General features: G+C 53.0%; 2 protein-coding genes across 5 annotated transcripts in view; both read left to right on the top strand.

The window, feature by feature from the left end:
- Usp48 (ubiquitin specific peptidase 48) overlaps positions 1 to 7,232 on the top strand; it is a 61,568-nt gene extending 54,336 nt beyond the window's left edge. For all 3 annotated transcript variants that reach the window (XM_048350430.1, XM_048350429.1, XM_048350431.1), the window contains 4 exons: positions 158 to 283; positions 3,248 to 3,296; positions 5,650 to 5,676; positions 6,731 to 7,232. In XM_048350430.1, coding sequence (XP_048206387.1) covers positions 158 to 283; positions 3,248 to 3,296; positions 5,650 to 5,676; positions 6,731 to 6,753 — 225 coding nt within the window. In that variant the 3' untranslated portion in view covers positions 6,754 to 7,232. The remainder of the gene's footprint in view (positions 1 to 157; positions 284 to 3,247; positions 3,297 to 5,649; positions 5,677 to 6,730) is intronic.
- Positions 7,233 to 14,599: 7,367 nt separating this feature from the next.
- The window catches only part of LOC125354684 (RAP1 GTPase activating protein), a 61,368-nt gene continuing 48,362 nt past the window's right edge, over positions 14,600 to 27,605 (top strand). The window contains exon 1 of one of the 2 annotated variants that reach the window (XM_048350440.1): positions 14,600 to 14,679. The gene's annotated coding sequence lies outside the window, so the exon portion shown is untranslated. The remainder of the gene's footprint in view (positions 14,680 to 27,605) is intronic. The other variant, XM_048350441.1, reaches the window with a different exon arrangement.

Raw genomic sequence — 27,605 nt, 5'->3', positions numbered from 1 at the left:
GTTAGAGGCTCAGTAGGAATGTAGCAAGTGGGCTGGCTGCCAACAGTAGTGTCTTTTGTTTGTTTGTAATTTTTAGAATCCATGCTTTATTTATTCATGTTGGGTTATAGCTCTCAGTATTCTGCTTTATACAGACTGTTTTTTTATTTTGTCACAGATCATGCATGCATTTTCAGTTGCTCCTTTTGACCAGAATTTGTCAATTGATGGAAAGATTTTGAATGATGACTGTGCCACCCTTGGAACCCTTGGTGTCATTCCTGAGTCTGTCATTTTATTAAAGGTAAGTGACAGCTGCCTCACTGACAACTTCTGGGTTTAAAATGAATGATATATCCTACAGGCCATTGGCCTCTGCCTGGACTGAGATGAAAGGGGGAGTCTCCTGGGCCCTTTCTCCTGGGCTCCAAGTTCAGTGTCCAGGCCTACACAGGACTAGGGATTGCACAAGGCCACGATAGAAGTCCTCCTGCATTCTTCTGACTTTTCACCAACTGGAAGGAAAGGAAGGAAGTTGGACTGGGCCTCTCTGAGTACCAAAATTTGATGGTTGGCCCCAGAAGCATCCTGTTTCATTGTGTGTTCTGCCAGAGCAGCAACACGACCTAGTCTTGGGTCACAGAGTTTTCATGGTATCCCTCATACTACGTATGCCCTTTTTTGTTTTGTTTTTGGACTCCAGCTGCCTCAGCCTGTAGGGGGCTGAGATTCACAAATGTGACACCACTCCTGGCTTTGTGTACAACTTATGTTGAAATACTCTTCCACATTCCCCAAGAAAGAAGGGAGAGAAGGCCAGGTGCCAGTGGTTCATGCCTGTAATCCTAGCTATTCCAGAGTCTGAGATATATGAGGATCGTGGCTCCAAGTCAGCCTGGCAGGAACATCCCTAAATGGAGCTGTAGTTTACATGATAAGGTGCCAGCCTCCAGCAGAAAAGCTAAGCAGGAACAGGGGCCTTACAGTCAATCCCCCCTACCAGAACAACAATGAGGGGGATAAAAAAGAAGGTAGCTCTATCATTTTATACTTGGAAGTGTAGGGATAGCATTTTCAAGAAAAATTAATGAACATTTAAGTGGAAACAAAAAGGGTTGTCTTTTTTTTTTTTTTGGCCAGTCCTGGGGCTTGAACTCAGGGCCTGAGTACTATCCCTGGCTTCTTTTTGCTGAAGGCTAGCACTCTACTACTTGAGCCACAACATCACTTCTAGCTTTTTCTGTTTATGTGGTGCTGAGGAATTGAACCCAGGACTTTGTGCATGCTAGGCAAACACTCTACTGCTAAGCCACATTTCCAGCCCAGTTATCATAATTTTTGTTAAAGCTCTAGGTCCCGACTTCTCCCTGGCTTCTGGAACTGAAAGAATAACCTTGCTTCCAGGGTGCCCGCGGCCTTCCCTTGCTCCTTGGTTTAGATGTGCCCGCTGAGGGCCCTCACTTAAAATGCTTAGGAACAGAGTTTGCATTTGGAATCTCTCTCTGTCTCTGTCATTAGGCATGTTATTAGACATGAGCCACTCACTGGTGCCTGGCTTCTTTCTTGTCTTTTTTCTCTTGCAGTACTGTGGTTGACTCTTACACTGGTTAGGCAGATACTCTACTTCTTTTTTTTTTTTTTTTTTTTTTTTTGCCAGTCCTGGGCCTTGGACTCAGGGCCTGAGCACTGTCCCTGGCTTCTTCCCGCTGAAGGCTAGCACTCTGCCACTTGAGCCACAGCGCCACTTCTGGCCGTTTTCTGTATATGTGGTGCTGGGGAATCGAACCTAGGGCCTCGTGTATCCGAGGCAGGCACTATTGCCACTAGGCTATATCCCCAGCCCCGACACTCTACTTCTTGAATCACTCTGCCAGTCCTTGTTGCTTTGGTACACTGCCTTAAACGGCAGTCTTCCTGTTTAGGTTTCCCCACATTGTTGGGATGGCAGGTCTGTGAGCAGCATTCCCAGCTATTGGTCAACACTTTTTGCTCAGGTTGGCCTTCAACCGTGATTCACTGTTCTCTGCCTCCCAAGGAGCCAGGATTCCAGGCTTAAGCCACAAGAGTGTTTTTAGTGAGTTGACAGCATCCTGATGGATCATGGCTATGGTCTATTAATAGCTCAAAAAATAGTTTAGATTTTGGAGCATTTTGAGATTTTTCACCTATGGATACCCAACCTACAACAGCTAACTATGCTGGAAAATAGATGTAGGACACAGGTTCTGACACAAAAGTCCCAGGTAGCTTAATGGAGCTCTTGTTCAGGCTACAGAAACTGGTTTTGGATTTGGAACATGATAGACATGTTTTAGAAAGAAGGGTCTTCTAAGACCACAATAACCCCAATTCCTCCTTGCATGGGGCTTTATTTTGCTACATCCTTTTGCCTGTGGTTTCTTTGCCAGAAGTCTTCCCCCCTCCCTTCCTGCCCTCTCCACCCTAACAGCAGCAGCATATCAGAGTAGTTTTATCAGATTTTCCAATATGAAATACATGCTTTCTAATACCTGGGTCCCAATTCCAATGCAATAGAGTTAGGCCCTGGCATGGTGAAGCAGACCCATTCCTGCCCTTAAATGTACACTCTCCCTTTTTACCTTTTGCTTCTGCAGGGACTATATCATCTGTGAGATGATACTGAGAGCTTGTGGAGTCGGGGAATCGTAGTGCCCCATCTAAATTCTTAGAAACAGCCACGTTATTAGCAGATCTATCTGGACTGGTCCTTTGTCCCTGCAGTTAATTGCACCATAAGCTCAGATTCCTCCTTAAAGCAATGTGGATATCGTGTTCCTGGTGGCAAGAAAGGACAAAGGTGGTGTAATTGTGACCTACTTGGTATCTTGAGAGGACCAGTCTTGCCTACCTAGTGTGTAGTGCTGCTGCTTGTCCTATAACTCATGATGATTAAGGTGGCTTTAGTAATATCAGGACGTCTAGACATTAGGATATTTGTATATCTAAAGGTGTTTTTAGAGAATACTCCCTTAATACATCTATGTACCAGTATACCATTTCTTTGAGGTGATGAGTCTAGACCCATAGTTGGCAGAACATTTGTTAAAATTGGACATTGTTAGCTGTGGCTTAAGCCAAGTTTTTCACTGGACAATGTATGTGTTTGTTTTGTAGCAATGTCAGTATTAAAACTGAAGGCCAGACTTCAAGGTGATATATCATTGGCGTGACTGGTGCACATACACACACACACACACACACACACACACTTCATTGTGGGTCTGAACTATCTCCATTTGTTTTCTAGGCTGATGAGCCTATTGCAGATTATGCTGCGATGGACGATGTCATGCAAGGTAAGACCAGCTTGCTTTAGATGTCTGTCCATGGGCTGGTATGACATAATAGAATGCTTTAAAATGGCCTATTACTGATAAAGAGAAAACATACAAATGATAGCCTGTGTAAGAGGGACATTTGGAGGATAGAACAGAATTGATAGAAATTGATTTCAGCAAAGGTCTGCTACCATCAATAAGAAATTAGGGATAAGATTTTTTTTTTTTAATCCAAGGCTGAGACTCTGTACCTGGTGCTTTTGCTCTTTGGTTAGTGCTTTACCAACTGCGCCATTTCTTTTTTTTTTTTTTTTTGGCCAGTCCTGGGCCTTGGACTCAGGGCCTGAGCACTGTCCCTGGCTTCCTTTTTGCTCAAGGCTAGCACTCTGCCACTTGAGCCACAGCGCCACTTCTGGCCATTTTCTGTATATGTGGTGCTGGGGAATCGAACCCAGGGCCTCATGTATACGAGGCAAGCTCTCTCACTACTAGGCCATATCCCCAGCCCCCAACTGAGCCATTTCTCCAGCCTCAGGATCCTAATGACATCAAGAGGTGGTCAGAACAAACAACTGCATTCTTGGGACAAGGATTTACATAGGAAAAGCACTTAAATGGAGCAGGGCCCATCAGGCCCTGGGAACTTGAGTTCCAGTCGGGAGCATTTCTCCAGCTACACAGGCTCTACTTTTGTTCTCAGTGATGGTCCCCGAGTCCATGGAGGGCCTCGGTGTTAATATCTGCTGGTGTCATTGGCTACTACGCTATGTGAGGACACACTCATTTTAAATTCTAAACAAGGGACAACAACACAAGCTAGTTGTAGAACTGATGTAGAGAAAGGATCCAGTGAGACGGAAGATGCCCTAGAAAATGGCAAGGGGAGGTTTCCAGAATAGATTCTGTGCACAGCAGAGTGTGTGCAACTCCGTGGATAAACACAGACTTTAGAAGGGGGAGAATGGAAGTGATGGAGACTCCCTGGTGCAGATCGTTATGCATTTCCACATGAATTAGAAATGGATAGGTACAGAGAAATCAAACTCGTGGATGATGGCAGGAGTTGCCAGGCCCAGGAAGACAGTCACTCCACACAAGCAACAGAACCAAGGTGCACCTCAGGCCTTGCCAGTGAGCACAATCAGTGGGATCTGAAATCATGATATACTTCATCAGGAGGCTAGTTTGGGCAGGTCGTAAGGGGCAGTAGAATTTAATATTTGTCCCTCATTGAGGAAGTTAGTTGCCAGATATCATCTAAGATTATGCAATAGCAATCTAAGTCTGTTACTTATAAGTAAGGAAACAAAATACAGAACAAACGACTACAGGATCTACCATGACTTATTGTAGAAAGTGGGGATGGAGAAGAGAGTGGGGAGAAACGGCTCCTGGGAGGTCATCCTTCACCCAGACATTCCTGGTACCCCACAGAATGCAAGCCCTGGCTACAAATCTTCTGCCACCAGGGTTTGACTTTAATGTTTTTGTTTTTGTTTTTGTTTCACAAGTCCTGGGGCTTGAACTCGGGGCCTGAGCACTGTCCCTGGCTTCTTTTTTGCTCAAGGCTAGCACTCTACCACTTGAGCCACAGCGCCACTTCTTGCTTTTTCTATATATGTGGTGCTGAGGAATTGAACCCAGGGCTTCATGTATATGAGGCAAGCAGTCTACCACTGGCCATATTTCTTTTTTTTTTTTTTGGCCAGTCCTGGGCCTTGGACTCAGGGCCTGAGCAGTGTCCCTGGCTTCTTCTTGCTCAAGGCTAGCACTCTGCCACTTGAGCCACAGCGCCACTTCTGGCCATTTTCTGTATATGTGGTGCTGGGGAATTGAACCCAGGGCCTCATGTATACAAGGCAAGCACTCTTGCCACTAGGCCATATCCCCAGCCCCCACTGGCCATATTTCTAACCCCAGTTTTTAAAATAATACTTGTATATTGGTTGATAAAAGAAAGGCAGGAGCCAAGCACCAGTGACTCTCACCTGGAATCCTAGCTACTCCGGAGGATCGAGGTCCAAGGTTCAAAGGCAGCCCAGGCAGAAAAGTCCATGAGACTTTTATCTATTAATAGCAAAAAGCATAAAGTGGCGCTGTGGCTCAAGTGAAAGAGTACAAGACTTGAGCAAAAAAAAAACCCTCAGGGACAGTGCCCAGGGCCTGAGTTCAAGCCCCCATGACTGGCAAAAAATAAAAGGCAGAAAAATGTTGTCATCAGATCAATGTCATCCATAAATTTAAAAGTAACTATTACAGGTGACTAAGGCAATTAAAAGTTATTTTAAACTTTTCATCTGAAGCACTGAAGTGATCTTATTGCTGTTTGACACGCCATCTTTTCAACCTGGATCTCTTTTTCTTTCTCCAGTTTGTATGCCAGAAGAAGGGTTTAAAGGTAAGTCACATTTGTCATGTTTTGTTCATGAATGTCAGAGCCATACTGTAATTTTCTATTAAAGTGAAGCCTATAATTTGATTTTAAAATTTAATCCAATCTGAGTCTCATGACTGGAATTAATTTTCGTTAAAAGCATTTTTATTCAAGCTTCTTCCTCATTTTCAGCACCCTGGCCTCAGCTAGGGCCTGCGTTTAGAAGTCTTTCTGCCAGATGTCCATTGGGCTTCCTCTTTCGTTGCATGAGGGGCGGGGTTGGGAATGTAGCCTACGGCATTGTGGATTTTATATTCCACTTTTTTCCCAGTTCCTCTTGTTGGTCCTATCTTAGATCACAACAGCTAGTGTGTAACTGATGGGCATTAGTGGCGGGACCATTTGCTGAATTCCACTAGGTTCTGTGAAATGGTCTCACTCAGCCGTTGGGAATATGGATTATTACTCCGGATGGAGACAGGACAGTGCCTTGGTCATCTGGGCCGCTGTGTGCACTGTTCTGCTACCCGTCCTGCTCATGAATCTGTCAGGCACAGACTTTTGGCGTGTACGGCATTAACTGTGGCGCCCTGGTTCTCCGTGGACCACTGCAGAGGCCCATGGCAGGCCATGCTTTTTGCCAAGAAATGAGTGTGAGTCAAATGCCAGGGGCTCTTTGCTAAGGCAGGTGGATGGCAGAGCTGCTGGCCTCTCTGTGGCTTTGTAGTCTGTACGACACCACTACAGAGGGGACTTGTGACGTGGTCAGAACAGAAACTGGAAAAAAAAAAAAAAAACAAAAAAACTATCGCCTCATGAACATGGCCGTGAGAGAAAAATATCAACAAATCCTGCCTGACTGAAGATGCGCATAGGAAACGGCTTTCAGCTGCAGAGCTTTGGCTGAGAGCTTGGAGTCTGGTGGCTTGATTATTATTTTTTTTTAAACCCTGAGCCCAGGGGCTGCTCTGGTCTTTATCAAATGAGATCTGCATGTGGATGATGCCTTCTTGGCAGGTGGAATACATGAAATCGTGTTAGTTCACAGCTCTACCCCCATGTGTGTTTCTTTTCTCAGGTACTGGTCTACTTGGACATTAAGCTTTGAACACTTGCTGGCTGCAAAGAAACTACCAGAGGGGAAGAGGAGCTTGACATGTTAGGGCATTAAAGCAAAGGTGGATTTAAGAATTAGACCATCACGTGACTCTTCCAAAAGGCAAAAATCCATTCAAAAGTGACTGTCCCAAATGCCTTATGTCAAATAAAGCAGATTGCACTGATGGACACCAGACTTGAAGGAAATGTTTCAGATTTTATATTTAAAGGGGAAGTAGTAAGAGGTCGGGGGTGAGTTTAGTAGCAGTGATGACGAATCATGTTTACATACGAGATTTTTAGTCGAGGGAGGGAATAATGTTAGAGTGCCACACCAGACCCACTGGTCCGTAAAGAATTTGTATCACAGTAGCTGGGACAACATTCTGCTCTGAACTATGATTCTCTAGAGACATAACCTGCTTACCAATACCTGTCTTTGATTCATATTCGACTTCCAATAAAGCATGAAAATGAACTGCTGTCCTTGTGCAAAATGTCTTCAGATCTAGACTCTTACTCAGGGCGGCCGCAGCCCAGCCGCCTAGTGACAGCTCCTTGCTTCCTGCGCTGAGGTCTGGCGTGGTGCTGGGTATAGAAGGGGCTGTCCGCAGCTCCTGCAGGGAGCAGGTCATTGTGTCTCGTTTTGGCCTCAAAGGCAAAATGCCTCGATTCCATTCAGAAAGGACGGAGAATGTTTCTTGCATGTGACAACAGCTTCCTCCAGTTTTGCTCTTATTCAGAAGTGGGAAATCAAGTTTTCCTTGCACATTAAGAGAAATCTGACAACCTTATCAGAAGAGGAAGTTGGACTGAAACACAAATGGATAACATGGGTTTTTTTTTTAATTGTTCTTTCTTAGATCTCATGTCTCTTTCTGAAAGCATTCTTTAAGAAAGAAAAGTGGTGTACTAGTAGCTCATGCCTGTAATCCTAGTTACTCTGGAGGCTGAGATCTGAGGATTGTGGTTTGAAGCAAAAGGAAAAAAGGCAGTGTCCATGGCACATACCTGTATTCTTGCTGAAATCTGAGAATCATAGTTCAAAGCCAGCCTTTGCAGATAAAGTCCATGAGACTCTTCCAGTGAACCACACACAAAAACTAGAAGCTGGGCATTGGTGGCTCACACCTGTAATCTTAGCTACTCAGGATGCTGAGATTGGAGGATCGCAATTCAAATCCAGCACAAGCAGGAAAGTCCATGAGACTCTTACATCCAATTAGCCACCAGAAAACCACAAGTGGCACTGTGGTTCAAAGTGGTAGAGCGTTAGCGTTGAGCCCAAAAGCACAGGGACAGTGCCCAGACAGGCACAAAAGATGGAAAGAAAGGAAAAGCAAGAGAGCTGTGCATTATGATTCAGTCCTGTAAGTAGCAATTTGGCAGGCTGAGATCACAGGCTCTGGGTTCAAGGCCAGAATCCATCTGAACCCATGTCTGGGCTCTATAACATGAACTTGTTATCCTGGTTGCAGGAGCAGCACAGTGACTTGGCTTGTTGGAGCATTCCTCTTGTCCTCGGTGGCAGGGAAAGTTAGGATTACAGTTCATAGACTGCCAGACCAAGGTCGGGCTGGGAATATGGCCTAGTGGCAAGAGTGCTTGCCTCATATACATGAAGCCCTGGGCTCAATTCCCCAGCACCACATATACAGAAAACAGCCAGAAGTGGTGCTGTGGTGTAAGTGGCAGAGTGCTAGCCTTGAGCAAAAAGAAGCCAGGGACAGTGCTCAGGCCCTGAGTCCAAGGCCCAGGACTGGCAAAAAAAAAAAAAAAGAAAATTACCAAAGCAGAAAAGGAGCTGGAGGTGTGACTTCAAGTGGTTGAGCTCTTGGTGTAAAGCCAATACTAATCCATTCCATTCAAGATTCTTATTACAAAAATAAAAAAAAAAAAAACTTTTTGGTGCCCATACTGGGGCTTGAACTCAAGGCTTGGGAAGCTATCCTTTAGATTTTTCACTCAATGCTGGTGCTCTCCCACATGAGAAAAGCTCCACTAGGAGCTTTTTGGTGGTTAATTGGAGATAAGAGTCACAGACTTTTCTTCCTGGGCTAGCTTTGAATCAAAATCCTCAGGTGCCTCCTGAGTAACTAGGACTACAGACGTGAGCCACCAGCGCCTGTCTCAGTTATTATAAATATTGAAGGCTTTTAGAACTGGAACTTCAGACAGGAGCTTGTTTCCTTAGAGGAGGGAAAAAACATGTTTCTTGGCTAGAGGCATTGTGGTGCTAGGGTGCACTACTGGCATAGCAAGCACTGAGTTCAAACCTGGATGCATTAACTTCCAGGGTGGGAAGTGCTGGTTGTCCCTTGGATATCTTTGTTCCTTGTGAGGGAAGTATCTTTTCTGGGTATTACTTCAAATCCTTGCTACCCTTTTCCCAAATTAAAAAGACAAATCTGGGCCTTTATTTTGGTGTCATCATACTTCCAGAATACATCTGCCCTCAGCTATCCAGTTTGGTACATCTGTGTGGTCAGAGATTTCTTGATCAGAGTGTGGTTAATAATAAGATCTAATGCTTCCACTGAATAACTTGTTTTGAATTACCCATGGGATGATTCTCTGAGCAAACTGTTGAAGTGAACCAAGCCGAAAAGCCCGTCTTTCCTGTTGCAGATTCAAGGAGGCATGGCGCCTGAGTGACCAGCTTGCTTGGTAGAGGGCACTAGGTCCAAAGTGCAGGCTGTAGAGAGGCCAGCCTTCGTTTTAATCAGATTCTCACCCTTATCCAACCCTACCTCTGCCACCTTCCCCCCACATAGCATGATACTGTCTGGGCAGCAGATGTGTACCTGTGCTGCACTTGCCAGGCACCGGTGCTGTCCTCAATGCAGGCCCCTTCCATTCCAGGTGCCCCAAGCCTCCATCCAGGCTGCCTGCGATGTTGCGTGGGCCGCGGGGTCGGCCAGCCCTGCAGATCCCTGTGAGGGACCACGTGTGCTCCACTTCCTGTGACCTTACCTTGTAACCAGAGATCCAGAGCCTTGTTTTGCCTATGTTTTCTCCTCTCTGTGGCAGTATTTGTCTTCTGTTTACCTTGCGGCACCAAGGACTAAGTAATAATACTTCTGGAGTAAAATGCTTTTGCATTGTTCTTTGTAAGTAGTGAGATGTATTGAGGAAATGGAACAACTTTTGCTGGGAGCTCCATGGATGGATGGTTGCCCAGAACCTTCCCTTGCAGCCAGCCCCTGAGGGTGGGAAGCCCAGGTCATCGTCTGTCCCTGTTGATGTGTGTGGTCGTGTGGAAAGGCAGACGCCACGTGGTTCGAATGTGTGTTGAAGATTTATGTCTTGGTGATGGACGCTTCTGCACCAGAAGGGCAGCTTCGCCTGTTTTGATTGTCATTCCCAAGAGCATCAGAAACAGACGGCTGGAGCCCAGAGGCAGGGCTGTGTGGGCACTGGGCAGCTCAATGCACCCCAAAGACCATGCCGGGGCGTGTAGAGGATGCTTCCTGAGCTTGCAGTTGAAGGCTCTTCCAACGGATGTAAAATGGGTTATTTTTGTGTTTTCCCTGTCCCCAACAAATAAACCTCACAGGCAGTTCTGTCAAATACAGGGTACCACCGACACAGTCACCTAACTTCATATGTTAGTGTTACTGGTGCTAGGGCTTGAACTCAGGACCTGGGTGCTGTCCCTTAGATTTTTTTTGCTCAAGGATGGCACTCCACCACTTGAGTCACGGTTCCACTGCTGCCCTTGTGGTGGCCAATGGGATAGGAGAGGCTCACCTGATGTCACTGTCCTGGGTGGCTTTGAACAGCAACCCTTGGATCTCAGCTTCTTGAACACTAAGATTATGAGATACCAGTGCCCAGCTGAAGTATCTTTTTTTGAGCCTCTGGACTGTAGGAAGGAGGAGGTTGTGAGAGACATTAGTCCACCTTGAGGATTAGAACTCAATGCCCAATTCTAATGGCCACCCCTTTGCTGTGTCTCTCCTGCAACCAGGCTAAGACTGCAGCACAGGCTGGTGCCCCTGCACTCCCCTCCCCCAGTGACCTGTTAATCATCTTCATTTAGAGTCTCGCACGCCTGGTCATGAGGCTATGTACAGCCCCCTCTAGTCAGAAGATCTTGTCCAGCATAATTAGGCAATTCCTGTACTGATCTCACACAGCGCCATCCTTCTCTTTCCCCTCCTCCAATCCCTCACCAAGCTCAGGAAAATAAAGCTGCCTTCAATCGCTTGCTTGGCTAAGACCTCTCAGGCCAGGGCCTTTGAAGTAAAATTGCTCTTAGACAGAAGAGGAGCCAGACCTGTAACAGCAGTACAATGGCTACAGGGTTCCACATCTGTGTTGGTGCTGCCAGACCAGGCAGGGCCCCTGGGGAGTCAGAAACCTAACACCTGGGTTGGAGCGGAGCCTCCTCGCACAACTGCCTTTGCGTATTCCCCCTCTGGTTTTCCTGCCCTGTCCTCATGGTTTTAAGTGTGTGTGTGTGCACGTACACATGTGCGTGCTTGTGTGGTTCTGGGGCTTGAACTCGGTGCCTGGGTGCTGTCCCTGAGCTTTTGTGCTCAAGGCTAATGCTCTACACTTGAGCCATGGCTCCATTTTGGCATCTTGGTGGTTAATTGGAGATAAGAGTCTCACAGATTTTCCTGCTTGGGCTGGCTGCAGACTGTGAACCAGGTGTGTGAATGGCGTGGAGTTCTCGGCCCTTCAGATCCTCTCCTCAGACGGGCCTGGTCCCTGGAAGAAGATCAGAAAGCAGCCCGTGGCTGCCTCTGAGGACCTGGCAGCCAGCGAGGCCCCTCTGAGGTTGGTTTGTATCTGGAGGCTTTGCAGCATCTTCTCAGTCGTCCACAGCGAAGCACTAGCTCTCCGGTATGAAGAGATGCGAAGGCATGCTAGATTGTCGAGGATTCTGGAACAAGTGTGCTATTTAGATTTTTTTGAACTGGGAGCCAGTATGGGCTGGATTTTATGCCGGCACCTAAACAATCCCAGCTGAATCAACCTAGTTAGTACTGGACTGACCTAGCTCCGGAGAGCAGGGCTCTGGCTAGATCACGTGTTCCCCTGGTGAGAGACAAATGAATGCAAGGATCCACTCGCAGATCCTCTGTGAACAAGGCTCCTGAGCTCCTCCCCCTGAGAGGCAGAAAACAGCGGCTTTGTTGCTGTGTTCACCCCTGTGACCCCAAAGTCCAGTAACCCAACATTGGGGTCCTGCAGTCACAGCCTGTGGACCTGAGAGTCAGCTCCTCAGCCTCCCACTTACAGGGATGCAGCTCCCTCCCTGACTCCTGCCCCTCATCTCACCTGTCTGGAGAGGAACTGCCCTGGAATCCGCACCCATAGCACCCCACCCCATCTGTGTTCTATGGGTGGTGTGTCTGGAGGATTCCCCACAGATGTGCTCTCCTGGTCTGTGCCCCCTCTTTTTCCCTTTGGTTCTTCTAGCCAGCTAGTACTGCAACAGGTGAGGGAGTTACTCCCAAGGGGGCATCATTCCCATTGTAGGAATCTTCTGACAAATTCGTGCATCATTTAGACTCAGTCGTGCCATGTGCTCATTCACTCTCCAGCCTTCTTAGATGTCTGATTTCTTTTTTGAAGCAAAGCTTTCATTTCTCAGTGATTTGGGGACCAAGAGGAGAACTGTGGTGGCTAGGTCGCTGTGTTTTTAAGTGTTTGAGGAAGAGAAAGCTTGTGCCCAGCCATGCGTGCGTGGTCAGTGCTGAGTGGTTTGGATTGAAATAGGACAGAGAAAGCAGAGCTCCAAGGCCTTTGTCCAATCTTCCCTTCAGTAGCCAGGCTCCATGCCAGGCCCCGTACCCAGCCTCCTGTGGCAGGCACGTGCCCCCCAGGACAGACAAGAGCCCCTTGTTGAGGAGGCTTTTTGTAAAGAGGAAAAGACTGTGATTAACGTTCCTGGGTTATAAAGAAAGGGGCCTGGTGCAGAAGAGCTTTCGTTCTTTGCTCAGCCAGCACAGGACACACTGGCTGCTGCCACCCCCTCTCTCCCATGCTAGCAGGCTCTGAGGCCCTTGGGGACTTTGTATTTGAGTCTTTGGGGCAGATGCTGGGAGGATAAGGGACGTGGAAAGGTCACACGGTTGAGTGCCTTGGCCCGGTGCATTTCTGTACACCACCACTTGGTCTTCTCCCACGAGCTCAGGTGGGGCACCGCGCACTCCACACTTCAGCATGGAGCCCTCTTTGGGGGAGAGTTAGGGGGGCAGGAAGAAGCACCGTGGTCAAGCATCCATCCAGCTCGGTGTACTGAGAGCCAAAGGATGGGTGGAGACATGCCTAGGAGAATCTTGGGATGGACACGGCCGGCCCTGTGCACGGTGACCCAAGGTCCATGAACATTCCATGGTCATTTCCCAACCAGGACTTGCCCCACCGGCATCTCACAGGCCTGGGGCTCCACACAACGTTCGTGTTGGGCAGCAGTCGTCTCCGTGGTCTCTCACCCACCATCCCTAGGAGAGCTTTGGCCAGCTTCATTCAATTCCTTCCCTCTTTTTACAGCTTTGGGCCAAGTGCATGGGGCCTGGATCATTCCTAAGTGGTCAGGGGTCGGATGGGCCCTCAGTGAGCCTCCTGAGCCAAAGCATCTTCCTCCTCCTGCCCCATCAACTTGCCACATTGTACCACACCTTCTAGAATGGCATCCCACCCTGCAGCACCAGAGAAGCTGTATTGCAAATTACAGCCTCTCTGGCTCCAGGCTATCAAATTGGGCGCTGCATCCACTCCTGTCCTCTTCAAGGATGGAGACACCCTGCCTCCTGTCTTTGCCACTCCTGGGGAGTGGGGAGCTTGTCCAGGAAGAACTTCACACTGGACGCCAAGGAGCAAGTGTGTGGTCCCCACATCTCAGCCTTTTACCACCTGGGCATGGGGTGGGATGGGATGAGGGTCCCCAACCCTGAAGTATTGCATGTCCTAGTTCCTATAGAAGCTGAGATCTTCTTAATGAGATGGAGTCTTGAGACTGTGGAAATAGATTGGGAGGCATACAGCCCACTAAAAATACTGGGCGTGATAAGTCCTTTCAACTCTACCTTCAAAGGCCCTGCCACCACCACTACCACCTTGCCCACCCCTTTCACAACTCCCCCCCCCCCCAACCATGGGGTGAAAATCCAGAGGTCTCAAAGATGCCCTCCAGCCACGCCCCCACCCATGGCCCCCCACAGCTAGCGCCGGGGAGAACAGGTGCGCGGTGGGCGGGGCCTCGGCCTTCAGAGAGGAGCGGGTTCGAATCTCCAGCTGCCGCTCGGTTGCAGCGTGACCTTGGGCAGGCCCCTTGCCCAGCCTGGTCCTCGGGGGCCAGTCCGGCTCCATCTCCGCGACCCCTTCCTGCTGGGGCCCGCCCCCGTCGTCCACTGCTCCCTTAGAGCCCGGTGCTGGGGGTCTCTCGCCAGGTGGGCGAGGGTCGGCGCCGGCCTCGACCTGGACGCGCCCGCGGCGCCTGGATCGGAGCCGCGCGGCCCGCGGGGCGTCGCCGGCCTCACCCCGAGCGCCGCCTCGCGTCGCCGCCCGGGTCCCAGAAGTTGCTCCGACCCCGGGGACCCGCGCGGCTGGTAGGAGCGCCCCGGCCCCGCCGCCGCCGCGTGGCCCCGAACTTGTCCCCGCGCCCCCGTGCCCTGGTCCTCAGTTTCCCCGCCCGCAGGATGGGGGCGCTGGGCGGGGACCTCCCCGCCGCTCCCGCGCCCGCGGCCCCGGCTCCGCAGTGGGGGGGGGGGGGGGGGCGGCGCCGGGAAGGAGCGCCCGGCGGTCACGTGACCTCCCTCCCCTCCCTCCTCCTCCCTCCTCCCTCCTCCTCCCTCCCTCCCCGAACTGCGGCGGCGGCGGCGGCGGCGGCGAGCGCGTCGGTCCCGGCAGAGCTGCAGCGGCCGCCGCCGGCACCGGGTGCCGAGCCCAGGACGCGCCCGCCCGGGCCTGCGGGTGAGTGCGCCGCGCCCCGCGGGGCGGAAGGGGCCGAGGTGCGGGGCTGCGCTCGGCCGCCACCCCGGCGCGCGCCTGCGGGGAGACCGGGGGCGCGGGAGGGGCGCCGCCCGCTGGACAGCGGCGCCGCGGCAGGCGGGAGGGGGCACCCCGGGGTCGGGGGGCTCGGCCAGGCCCAGGCTGCGGGGGGGACCGGGGGGGGGCCCGCCCCCGGGTGGACGCCCAGCCCTGCCTCCCGCCCTCCCCCAGGAGCGGCGCCTGGGGTTTGCGGAGGAGCCGGCCTAGCGCCCGGGGAGGCGCTGGCTCCTCCGCCCGCCCGGGGAAGTGGGGTCCTGGGGTCCAGCGCCCCCGCGTCGTCGGCAGGGCGGGGACGGAGCGCACCCCCCCCCAGCCCTGTCGCTGACCCGCGTCGGGAGCAGGGTGTGCGCACACATAGATACGCGCACACACACACACATACCCGCACACGCACGCACGTCACACCGCCGGGCGCCCCCTCATCCCCTCCCCTGGCTTGGCAGGGTCTGAGGTGGGGACACGTAGGGTGGTCCCTGTGCCCCCTAAGTCCTTCGGGGCCGCCCTTGGGTTTCCTGGGGGGGGGGGGAGGAACCTGTGCACACTCACACACCTGAACCCACACATGCACAGACTCCGGACACCGGCGACCCCTGCCTCCACCCCTAGAGAGATGGCTTCCACCGGTACTTGACCCCGAAAGTCCTTGTTGGGGTCTAGCGCAGGCCTGAGGTTAACCAGGAAGGTCACCCTGCCCCTTGCTTGGCACACTGACATTTATCCCTGTCCTTCAAAGTCAGAGGATCAGACCCCTGGTGGCCCCCAGGGGGCCACAAAGGGAAACACCCCCTTCCCTCCAGGCAGGTGGGGAGCAGCAGAGGAGGGCGAAGAGGAATGAGAGAGAGGGGGGCCTCCTTTCTCCCAAGGGGGCCTGGGTCCAGGCTCCCGCCCCTGCCTTGGGACGGGTGACCCTTTCTTTCCTCAGGGAGAGTAACGAAGGCTGGGGTGGAGTGGCCCTGAGTTTCCTAGGTAATGGGATGGAACTTAGGCCAAAGATGTTCCTGAAAGGTTTGAGGTTGGCACAGGTCGGGGTGGGGGTGGGGGTAGATGCTCTGCAGGATGGTCAGGCCTCTCTAGGCCCCGCGGGACCTCAGGCCTCTCCCGGGTCCTCTGGCCGCTGAAGGCCGGATCTGATCCAGGGTAGGTGTGCCTTGTGGCCTTGGGAAAGATTCCAGAGTCGTGACTGACCCCTCACCCCCACAGCAGCCTTGCCACAGGAGGCTGAGGGTTTGTTCCTTGAACAGATGAGGAAACTGAGGCCCAGAGGGGCTGAGCCACTGTGTGAGCTCACTGGGCTGTCTTCCACTGGGGCTGGGGCCCCAGATATCTGCCTCCTGATGCAGGGTGGAGACCCTGCTGGGCATAGGGGCTCCGCCCGGGCACGGAGTGCTCCCAGGGAGGTGTCCCCCTTTTCCCCTGCCTTGTGGGGGGATGGGGGCACCCAGGTGCCTTGGGATGTAGGTGGGCTGGGGAGGATGTTCAGATCTTGCTTGTTCAATTTCCCTTCCCACAGCCATGATGTGCCCCACCTTAGCTCTTTCCATTCACTGCTTCCTCCCTTCCTCAAGACGCCTGCCTGGCAGGGCCTCAGGAGAATCCCCCTCCTTCTCTATCCACCTTCCAAACACACCCCAAAATACAGAAGGATCCTTCCTCCAGCACTCTTCGTGTTCAGAGGGCATTTGGTCCCAGCCCCCCCCCCCCCCAGTAGTGTCTGCGCGATGCTGTGAAAGCCTGCCCTGCACCTTCCACCCCTGCACCGCTGTCAAGTTCCAAGGCAGGGAGGCCTTTGAGGGCTCCAGGGGCAAGTCTGTCTCCCACGCCACCTGTCTGTCTGCGAGGCCTTTGTCCTGGCTGTCAGAGGCTGCTGAGCAGCCACGCGGGCTGCGCAAACAGCCACGACCCGAGCACAGCCAGACACAGATGCAGACACAGCCTGACTCACAAGTACCCCGGGACCCAGACACAGGAACTCACAGGCACACCCTGGCCAAGACCCCTACCCCGCCGTGCCCACCACCATAGAGGGACATGCCCTCCAGACCCCACCCCTAGGCACACGCAGGGGCAGTGGTCTTCAGTACCTCCCTCAGAAGCCCCGGTCTTGCCTCCGTGTCCACCCCCCACGTTCACACCCAGGAAAGAACAGGTGGAAGCCCACACCCTTAACCATGAACCTGGCAAAGGTGCTCAGGCACCACCCACACCCGGACCACTCTGGGCGTTCACGAGCGGCGCCTCAGCTTCCTGTGTGGGGGATTCGGCAGCTTCATCATCCCTGGGGTGCCAGAGGCCCCTCTCCATGTCTCCAGCAGAGCCTCATCCCATTCCTTCTATTCCTCTTCCGGTGACCCCAGGGTGGCCAGGACTCTGCTGGATGCTTCTCCCCCACTGGCCCTTCCCCTTGTCCCCACACCATTGGGGAATACCCCTCCCACCCACCCAGGGCACCTTTCACAGGTCCCTAGAGTGGCTCCCTGTCTTCATCACTCGGCTAGACATTGCACTGGGGCCCCAGCAGGGATGAGGGCCAGTTGGTGTGAATGGTGGGGGAATTCCTTGGAGATCTCTGCCCACCTTCTGGCAGAGACTCTGCCAGGCTGGGCCCCGGTGCCCTGGCGGTGCCTCCTGGAGATGGGCACCTCTGGGAAGTCACTGAGTGCCGCCTCCTCTGGCAGGCACAGGGCGGAGGGGAGGCATCCAGGGCAGATGGATGCCAGGTGGGAGCGGGGATGGTTCTGGACTCCATGAGCTAGGGCCCGTACCCGAGGCAAACTAGAATACTGATTCTTTGCCCAAGCCCAGACCAGCCTCTGTGTGGCTGTGGGCAGATCGTTCACCCTCTCTGGACCCAAGCTATAGCTCTGGGAAGCAGCTCAGCCCAGCTGGGGAGGAGGAAAGCTGAAGGGGTGACTGTAGGCAAAGGAGTCTCAGCCAGGCAGCAGAGAGCACAGGAGGTAGGCCAAGGCCTGCACACAGGAAGCTAGAGGTCCGCACCAGGCCAGGCCTGGGACCCAGTAGACTGGCCCCAGGAGACTGGGGACTCCAGGATAGCGGGCTACCCTGGTAGCTTACGTGTGTGGCTATTTTTCTCCCTCAAAAAGTGCTCTATTTTTAGGGCTAAAGACTGGCACTTGCAAGCAGTGACTCAGAGAAGAAGAGGCAGGGGGGTGCTAGTGGAGAAACACCCCAAAATAAGGGGTTCCACTGGGATGATCGCCTTGTCTGGATAGGAAAGTCCATGAGATTGGCAATATGGTTCATCTCCAATTAACTAGCAAAAAGGTGGGCTGGTGGCATGGTTTCACTGGTAGAGGGACTGCCTAATAAGAAGGAGGCAAATTCTAGTACACACACACACACACACACACACACACACACACACACACACACACACACAGAACTAGGAGGATTGCAGGTTCCAGGCCAGCCTGGACTACATAGACCCTTTCTCAAAAAAAAAAAAAAAAAAAGCCAGGGGCTAGGAATGTGGCTTAGTGATAGAGTGCTTGCCTAGCCTGTATGAAGCCCTGGGTTCAATTCCTCAGCACCACGTAAACAGAAAAAGCCAGAAGTGGCACTGTGGTTCAGGTGGTAGAGTACTATCCTTGAGCTGAAGAACTCAAGGACAGTTTCTAGGCCCAGAGTTCAAGCCCAGGACTGACAAAAAAAAAAAAATTGTTTCTAACTTTTCGGCCCAGGCTGGTTTCAAATTGTGATCCTCAGGTCTCAACCTTCTGAGTAGCTAGGATTACAGGTGTGAGCCATCAGCACCTGAGAACAAAGCCTTTCCTTCAGTGTTTTGGGGTAGTGGGAATTTTTTTCTGTGACTTTGCATGTCCAAGACATTTGGCAGTTGGGCAATTCCTCCCTTGGGGGTGTCAGTGCCTGGCACGCAATAGTTGTTTAGTAAATGGTAATGTGGTTGGGCACCAATGGCACTGTCCGTTGTACAGAGAGGACGGGAACAAACAGATTCTTGGTGGTGTGACTGGCTTTGGCCTGCACAGAAACTGGAAGATGGCCCTTGGCACTGGTTGGGTTTCAGCAAAAGGTGTGGCCAGTGGTGCTGAGCCTTGAATGCCAGGCTGAGGAGTTTGCATGTCCCCTGGAGTCACTGGAGGGGAGCAGCTGAGCCTTCTGTGGATGGACCTTGGGTTCATGGCCAGGTCCTTGAACGGGAAGCAGGAACCAGCCTGACACAGGCAGTGCCGTCTCCCTGAGCTCATTTCCCTGGACTGTAGCCTCCTCCATCTCTGGGCCAGAAGGGGAGTAGGGCCGCAGCCTGGCAGGGCACCCACTTACTGTGTTGCATGGAACCTGGGGTGCTGTCCAATTAGGGTCAGTATTTTGTTGTTGTTATTGATCCTGAGGCTTGAACTCAGGGTCTGTGCACTGTCCCTGAGCTCTTTTGTTCAAGGCTAGTGCTCTACTGCTTTGAGCCATAGTTCCACTTCTGGTTTTCTGGTGGTTAGTTGGAGATAAGAGTTTGACAGACTTCTTGCTTGAGCTAGCTTTGAACTACGGTCCTCAGACCTCAGCCTTCTGAGTAGCTGGGATTATAGGTGTGAGCCACTGGCGTCTGGCTAGTACTTCATTTCTTCTGGTCCTGTCCCACGGTGGGAGATGCCAGGTCCAGCTTTGCCCTGGGGCTGTGGGGGGGGGATGCCAGGGCTGTCTTTGCTCTGGGGTTGGGGGGGGTACCAGGGCCAGCTTTGCCCCAGGGTTGTGGATGCCACGGGTGTGCTGGTCTCTGGGAGAAGCAGGGTGCTTCTTGTAACTACCTGTTCCCAGCTGTCTTGAGACCTTGGGGCTCTTGGTAAGGTGCAGGGGAGTTGGGGGTGAGGAACAGACACCTGAGCCACCGAGGCTGTGACCTCCTCTAGGCCATGCAGCCCCAGGCTGCTGAGGAAGCAGAGAGAGAGAGAGAGAGGCAGAGGTGACTCGGGGGTCCAGCTCTTGGCTCAGCTCCTGAGCGCTGGTCTGAAGTCAGGGGGCAGAAGATGCCCCATCCACACTCAGAGGAGAGCCAGCTCCATGTCCAGGGCTGAGAGACTAGGCAGACAGGACTGAGGGAGGACATCCGTGGGGACATGGCCCTGCCATGAGCTCATGCCAGGCCCACGAGGCACTCCTGATGTCTCCTTTTTAAATGGGCCATGGGTGGCTGAAGATGGGCAACCTCCATCTTTCCCCAGCCCTGGAGGAGGCAGAGAATCTAGAGAGAGACCCCATTCCCCTGGAGGAGGCTGAGGGCTCTGTGCCGACACTGAAGGTGGAAGGATAGCAGTGAGTCGAAGCTCTGGGCAGCTGGGTTCCAACCCTGCTCGTTCTTGCCCTCCTTGCGCCTGCCTTCCACCGCCAGCCCAAGCTGCAGCAACAGGGCCGGGCGGAGCCTTGGGGTCCAAGATCTCACCCATCCCAGCCTCTAGGCCCCCAGCCCCCCAGGCTGGAGACATGAAAGCCAAAGCGTCTGTGGTGGTCTTTGCAGGGTAGAGAGACCTGACATGTGCCCGGCCCCAGCCCTCCCCTCGCTCTCCCCCATCAGTCCTGCCCTGTCAGTCAGGGAACTGCACAGCTGCCCGGGGATTCTAAGAAGATTCTGACTGGAGGTGGGGGGGTGGGGCGTGCAGAAAAGAGGCTGAGCAATCGAGCCCATGCTGGACATGGGTCCCACCGTGTGCCGAGCCTCGTGGAAAGCACCTGCAGGGACGGACTCAGGCTTGCGTACTTGCTCAGTTTGCTTGCTTTGCTGGTGCTCTCGCTGAGGCATGCTTCCAGCCTGGTTTTTTGCTGGTTATTTTTGGAGATGAGAGTTTCACAGACTTTTTTTTGGGTTCAGGCTGGCTTTAAACCTTCATCCTCTGGATCTCAGCCTCCTGAATAGCTAGGATCACAGGCATGAACAACTGGTACCTGGCTCTGATTTACTTCCCAGTGTGTGGTTGCTGTTATTAGCTCAGAGAGGTTACGTAGCCTGTCTAAGGTCACCCAGCTGGTGAGACTGAGATGTGAATGAAGGCGGCCTGGACTCTGCCATTAACCTCTTTGATGCCTTGTATGCAGAATGGGAGTGGGGAGATACAATGCTGAGGTCTGGAGTCTCCCCAGGAAAATGAGAGCCCTTCTGGCCAGGGGCTGCCATGGCCCAGGGGTCTGGGCTGCCCCAGGAAGCCTTTGGCTCTGCCTATTAACTTTCCCCGTTAGTCTATCAGCAGCAGCTTGTAGAAGTGTGGGAGGGGACTCTCGCGATGGGGGGAAGCCAGGCACCCCAGAACCCCCAGCTGGTGCTTGCCCTGCCCTCTCGGGGTCCTCTCAGGCTCGTGGGTAGCATGGTGGGCTCTGAGGAGAGACCAGGGCTAGGATGCAGAGTCGGGTCAGCTGTGCATGCTCACGCCATCTTTGTTTTTTTTTTTTAGAACTGATTTCCTCAGACACCTGAAGCCTGCCAGCCCCAAGGGCTCGGCACACATGGAGGCAGCCCAGATGCGAAAGCCCTTTGTGAGTTGCTTGTGTGGGGCATAATCATCCTAATTATTATCTGCAAAATGAGGGGGTTGGCCCCACACAACTCTGTGGGCTCCTTTCCAGCTCTGGTGCCGAGGATTTCTTGAGGATTTCCAAGCTGGATATTCACACAGACAGAGGTTGCCAGGGGAAAGTAGGGTCGAAGGGAACTTGAGCCAGTCTTCCCTTCCCTATCCTCTTCTCCCATTGCAGCCTAAGGCCCCTGGTGCCCAGAGATGGGCTGTGGGGAGAGCAAGGGGAAGGCTGCAGGGATCTGGGTGTGAAGACAGCCCGTGTGTGTGAGTGCCATCCTTGTGCCTTCCCGAGATGCATCCTTCCTGCTGTCCCACAGGGGTAGGGAGGCCCCCAAAGGCAGTGAGAAGGGCCCTTGGAGAGCCACCATTATTGGCAAGGAAACAGCCCCAGAGAGGGCAGGGAGGGGCCTGTCCTACAGTCACAGCAGTGAGTCAGTGAGGAGCTCCACTTCAGACTCAGGTCTTGGACTTAGTTTGTGGTTTTATTAGCCCATGTACAGTAACAGTGTTAAACAGCTGGACTTCCCCCCCTCCATTTTTTGGGAGATGAATTTTCCTGTATATCCCAACCTAACCTTGAATTTGCAATCCTCCTGCTTCAGCACCCCTAAACGCTGTGATCACCACACCCAGCTGATAGTCCTCATTCATAGGGGCCTCCTGTGTCGTGGATGAGCACTTTACACCGAGTCCTAAAGCAGTCCTACAAGATAAGTTTAGTTACAACTACTGTCATCCCCTTTTGCAAATGGAGAACCTGAAGCTGAGGCTTTGGGAGATCATGGAAATGGCTCAAAGTCACCAGGCAGGGATTGAAAACCCAGGTCATTTGATTCCCAGCCCACGTGGTTCTCAAGCCCTATATGTGTTGAATGACAGGAACAAAATGATTTTGTCATTCTCCTTGGTCCTAGCCAACCTAAAGAATCATTCCTTCATCCACTGAACGTTTGTGCAGTGTGTGGACTGAGGCTCAGCAATGAGGCAGGGAGACACCTGTCACTCTGCTCCCGCCCAAGATGGCTGCCTCTCTTCCCTCCTCAGTCTGGCCACAGACTGGCTTCTGCAGGCTCCCTCTGCCCCTCTTGGCTGCCCCTGGCACACCTGGCCTGGCCTTAAGGAGAGACAGTGGGGGGCATTACGCAGCAGGGGAGGGGGCCCGGGCTCTGTTTGCTCAAAGCTGACCCTGTTGATTGTGCTGATACCCAAGGCTCAGCTTGTCTCACACTGCATCCAGCTTGGGGCCCGGGCTGTGTGCTCTGCTTTGAGTAGCTGCTTCCTGGACAGCGGGGCCTGGCCAAGCAGCAAGTACCCACGAAGCACCTAGTGCTCTGGGGAGGTGCCTTGTGGGGGCTGAAGCTTGCGAGGAGGGGTTGGGGAGGCAGTGTTGTCTATGGAGGGTGTGGAGGCCCCGGGTCCCAGCCTGGCACGGTCAACAAAGGCCTCTGGCCAGGGCAGCCCCTGAGAAAGGGCAGCAGTGCCAGCGCGCTGTTGGAAGAGCTTTCTCCTTGGCTGGGGTGTCCTGCGAGCAACTCGGAGGCTCCAGCTGTGTGGGTCTCCATCCACCTGATCTGTGAGATGGGGAGGACCATCGGTCCTAATTTACCAAACGGATGAACGTCAGTGCTGGGCCAGGACTCCGGGACCCAGTAACTGCTGTGGTTCCTGGGCTGGGACTAAAGTCTTGCCAGCCTCAGTTTCCCCACCTGTCACGGCAGACATGCCACTCTTTCACGATGGCTCTCCTTAGGGTGTTGGGGTCACCGAGGTCCCAAAGGCGCGTAGGTGCGGCTCCGTGAGCCCATGGGCGACGGCAGAGGGAACGCGGGTGGGTGGTGGCGGAGGCGGTGGAGCAGGAGGCGCCATTGTGCGCGCAGGTGTGCCATTGTGGGCCGGGAGAGGCGCGGCGCTGGGTACCGGGGAGAGGCGGGGAGGACAGGCTCTGGGGCAGAGCCAGCGGAGGAGAGCGGGAGTGTGGGGGCCGGGACGCCCGGCGCCTGCTGGGGTGCTGGGGGTCCTCACCCTGCCCCGCGGACGCGGTCCCCGGGCGCTGTCCCTGGTCCTGGAGCTTGTGCGGCTCTGGTCTGCAGTTCCTGTGGTGACCAGTTGAGGGCGCCAGGGACCGTTCCGGGCACCCAGGCTCCTTTCAGAACAGGTTTTGATTAACCTTTATTTTTCTGTAATGACATTCCAAAATAATAAGCCAACCTACACTCTTAGTTTAAAAAGAAACCCGACATTCCAATGTAAGAAAAGCAAAATCTAGATGAACATACTGGCTTGGCCACACCACAGGAGCTACTGAAGCAAACAAATGTTTGCACTTGTTCACAAAAGACCTTTAGATTTAAGAGCACAAAATCACATCGCTGCACCTGACCTCTCTCAGCATGACTCCAGGAGTTGCACCTATGAAAAATGTATTACAGATGAAAGCTAGAGATGTAGCAGCTCCGGGACAGAGGGCATGCCTAAGATGCTTGGGACCCCAAGTTCCATTCCCAGCACTGAAACAAAACAAGGCCAGGGATATTCAGAGTACGTCTTCCTTGAGTAAGACTCTCCCTGGCATGGCTTTCCTGAATCCTCTGCTCTGACTGGTTGTGCCGACCCCAGTAATTTCTGAGCAAAACTACACTCTTGTTAGGCATTGGTGGCTCATGACTAATCTTAGCTACTTAGGAGGCTGAGAGCTGAGGATCTCAGTTTGAAGCCAGCTGGGACAAACAAACCCCAGAGATTCTTTCTTCTAATTAACTATCAAAAAGCAGGAAGTGGAGGTATGGCCCAAACAGTAGAGCATTGGCCTTGAGCAGAAAAGTTAAAGGATAGTGGACAGGCCCTGAGTTCAAACCCTGATACTGGCACAAAGAAAAAAAATACCTTACAGTATTTCCCTTAAGGATCTTTAGGGGAGGGACAGAGTGACCCTAACCACTAAGAATTGCTGCCAAGGGTTGAGGAGGGGTTCACAGAGTCCCCGGCTGGCTGGCTGAAAGGAAGAGGCTGTCTAGAGGAACTTTCCCTCCCCTGTCTTATAGATGGACTGGCAGAGACCAGAATGGGAAGGGCTATGTGACCAGAATGGGCGAATGGCTGGCAGAGCCAGGGGTATACCCAGTTCCCCGGACCCTTAGTAAAGGGCTCAGGCCACTTGTGTCCTGGGTGGCACTTTGGACACCGAGTCTACCTCTGCCCCTGACACTTTTGCTCAGCTGTTCTTGAAAATGGACAGGGAGGCAGGCCAGCTGGATCCCAGCCTGTTCTGGGAACAATGGCCTCTGCCTCCCCTCCTGGTTCTCCTTGGAGCTGCAGCGATTCTGCACCTCTTGATCTCTCAAAGGGCCACCCTCTCTTCTACGTCACTTCTTCTCACCAGGAGCTTTGATGTCCGGTGAGGCACAGTCACCCGGTGCTGTGGGGGGGAGGGGTGTGTGCGAACACGCGCTCCCACGCACGCATTCGTTTCCACAAGCACGATGTGATCTGAGCAATGAGCTGGGATTACTGTGGATGTATCTGTGTTCTTCCATCACAGGTGATTGGGAGGTGAGCACGCATGGACTCAGGATTTGGGGTGTGAGCTTCATTTGACCTTTGCATTCGTGTGCTTGTGTGTGTGTGAATGAATCAGCCATTTGCAGGTTGATGTTCCTGTGAGTGGATGTACATGCATTTGATCTTTGTTTTCGTACAGCACTGGGGGTAGAACCTGGGGGCATTGTGCACATGTGGAGCAAGCACTTTACCACTGAGCTGCAGCACCAGCCCTACATGCATTTGATCTTGATGGGGTCTCTAGGCATAATGCAGACGTTTGGGCTGCCATGCAATGAATACGGGCAAGAGCACATGTGAGAGCTCTGAGAGTTAGTGGCCGGTGGGCACAGAGATCCTCCGGAGACCATGTCTATCTGTTCTTCCTCTGCTGCCAATGCCTGAGCCATGTTGGTTGCACAGAGGCGCTCAGTATGTGTTTCTTTATTGGCAAATCCTGGGGCTTGAACTCAGGGCCTGAGCACTGTCCCTGAACTTCTTTTTGCCCAAGGCTAGCACTCTACCTTTTGAGCCACAGCGCCACTTCTGGCTTTTCCTGTTTATGTGGTACTGAGGAATCAAACCCAGGGCTTCATGCATGCTGGGCAAGCACTCTACCGCTAAGCCACATTCCCAGCCCCTCAATGAGTGTTTGTTGAAGGACGAATGGAAAGAAGGAACAGAGGAAGGAAAGGAAGCTGGGAGGCACGGAGAGAGGGGAGGGAGTTTATACACTTGCGTCCACCTCAGAAAGGGTGCTGCTCCTAGGGCCTCGTGAGGCCCATGGTCCGTGTGGAGACCAGAGCCAGGCCCCAGGGACACTTGCTCTGGTTATGCCGGCTGGGGAGGTTATCCTGATGGGGACATTTGGAATTGGGAGGACCTTAGTGAGGTGAGAGGTGAGAGCCAGGGCAGGGGAGGGCTGAGCCAGCAATCTCACCAGGCAGCGTTTTGGGGAGAGCTGCAGGCTGAGCCAGGTTCTTCCATTCCTAGAGCCTGGGGAAGCCCCAGAAGGCTCCTCTGCCGGGTACACAGGGTTGGCGGCTCCTGGGGCTGAGTGGGTGTGGCTTGGCTTGAAAGGCCAAGGGCTAAGCAAGGTTGATGACGTGTCCAGATCTGGCGGATTCTCTCAAGGCAAGTGCATTTTTCCATGGTTCTGTCTTTAGCCTAGCAAAGTGAGAGTGGGTGTTGAACAAATGAGCAAATTGAGGCCCAGGGAGGAAAAGTGATTCATGCGAAGCCACGCACGAGCCGCCAGGACCAGGGCGGGAAGCCCAGATTGCCATGTCTCCTGCCTAGCAGGCCTTAGGTCGATACCTTGTGTGGGAATGACTTGGGGAGAGGAGGAGGTTTGGGGGGACCCTGGCAAAAGTGGGAGCGTGGAACCCAGGCCTGAGCTCCTCCCAGGGTCCGTCTCTCCCTCTGCCCCTGCATGTCGCTAGGCAGAGGGAAAGGGGACAGCAGGCAGATGGGCGGAACTTCCGGAGTTGGGGGAGCGGGAGGGTGAGTTAGAAAGGGAACTCTACAACCCTCAACCCTGCACCCTTCCCGCCTACTTTGCACAGTCTGGCACATACTTGAATAATGAGGCTGCAAATCTATGGGGCCTAGAATGGGAGGCCTTCTCCTGGAGAGCGGCCTGGACCAGGAGGGCAGTCTGCCCCCCCCTCCTTTTTTACATGAGAGGCTGGAGGCCAGGGAAGAAAGGGCTCTGCCTTGCCCCTCAAAGCAGCCACCGGTTTCTCAGTGCCGTGGCCGAGCCCCCTGGGGGTCGTGAGCCCCCCTCCCCAGCGAGCCAGGTTTGTGGGGCGTCATGTGTGGAGGGCAGTAAGCCAGGACCATCCAGCTCTCGAGATGCCCTTTACGCTGGGTCTGCTGTCATGTCTTGCTCACTTACAGATCTGCCTCTTTCTTTCCAAGAGCTGCACAGTCAGTGTGGTATAAATGAGACATTATTTATTCCGTTCCCTCTGGATGGCCATTTAGTTGTTTCTTTGTGCCAGTACTGGGGTTTGAATTCAGAGTCCCTTGCTCTTGCTTAGCTTTATCCGCTCAAGGCTGGTGCTCTACTACTTAAGTCACATCTCCACTTTTGGCTTTTTGCTAGTTAATTGGTGATAAGAATCTTGGGGATTTTTCTACCTGAACTGAATCAGGATTCCACAATCCCTGGCTTATAACAAATGTTTTTGTTTTGCTTTGTGCTGGTCTTGGGGCTTGAACTCAAGGCTTGGTGCTGTCTCTAGGTTTTTGTGTTTGTTCATGGCTAGTGCCTTACCACTTGAACCACAGCTCCACTTCTGGCTTTTTTGGTGCTTAATTGAACTTTCTAGCCCAGGCTGGCTTTGAGCAGCAATCCTCAGATCTCAGCCTCTGAGTAGTTAGGATTACAGGTGTGAGCCTGTTATAGAGTGCCACGTGCCAGATACCCTTCTCAACGGTTTGTCATTAGTAATTAGTCATCAGCAAAGTCCTTGGAGGTAGATCCTATTGTTTTCATTCCTGTTCCCACTACAGATGGAGAGCTGAGCGGCTTGTTCCAGGTCTCCCAGTGGGATTGTAGGAGGGGAGCCTGGGGGGGGGGGCTTCTGGAGGGGCGGAAGTGCCCCAATTCCCTTCTCCTTAGCCCCCGTCTTCAGGTCCTGTGTGATGATGTAGGCAGCATAATTCTTGGAAGTGCCCTGGCAGGTCAAGGTGTATTTCAGTCCTGCTGTTGTCTCAGGAGACTAGGAGCTGACCAGAGTGTCCCCCCCTCCCTGCATCTCTGGCTGA

Source organism: Perognathus longimembris, chromosome 7 (assembly GCF_023159225.1).
Source record: "Perognathus longimembris pacificus isolate PPM17 chromosome 7, ASM2315922v1, whole genome shotgun sequence".
NCBI lineage: Eukaryota > Metazoa > Chordata > Mammalia > Rodentia > Heteromyidae > Perognathus > Perognathus longimembris.
This window is presented reverse-complemented; position numbering and strand designations above follow the sequence as displayed.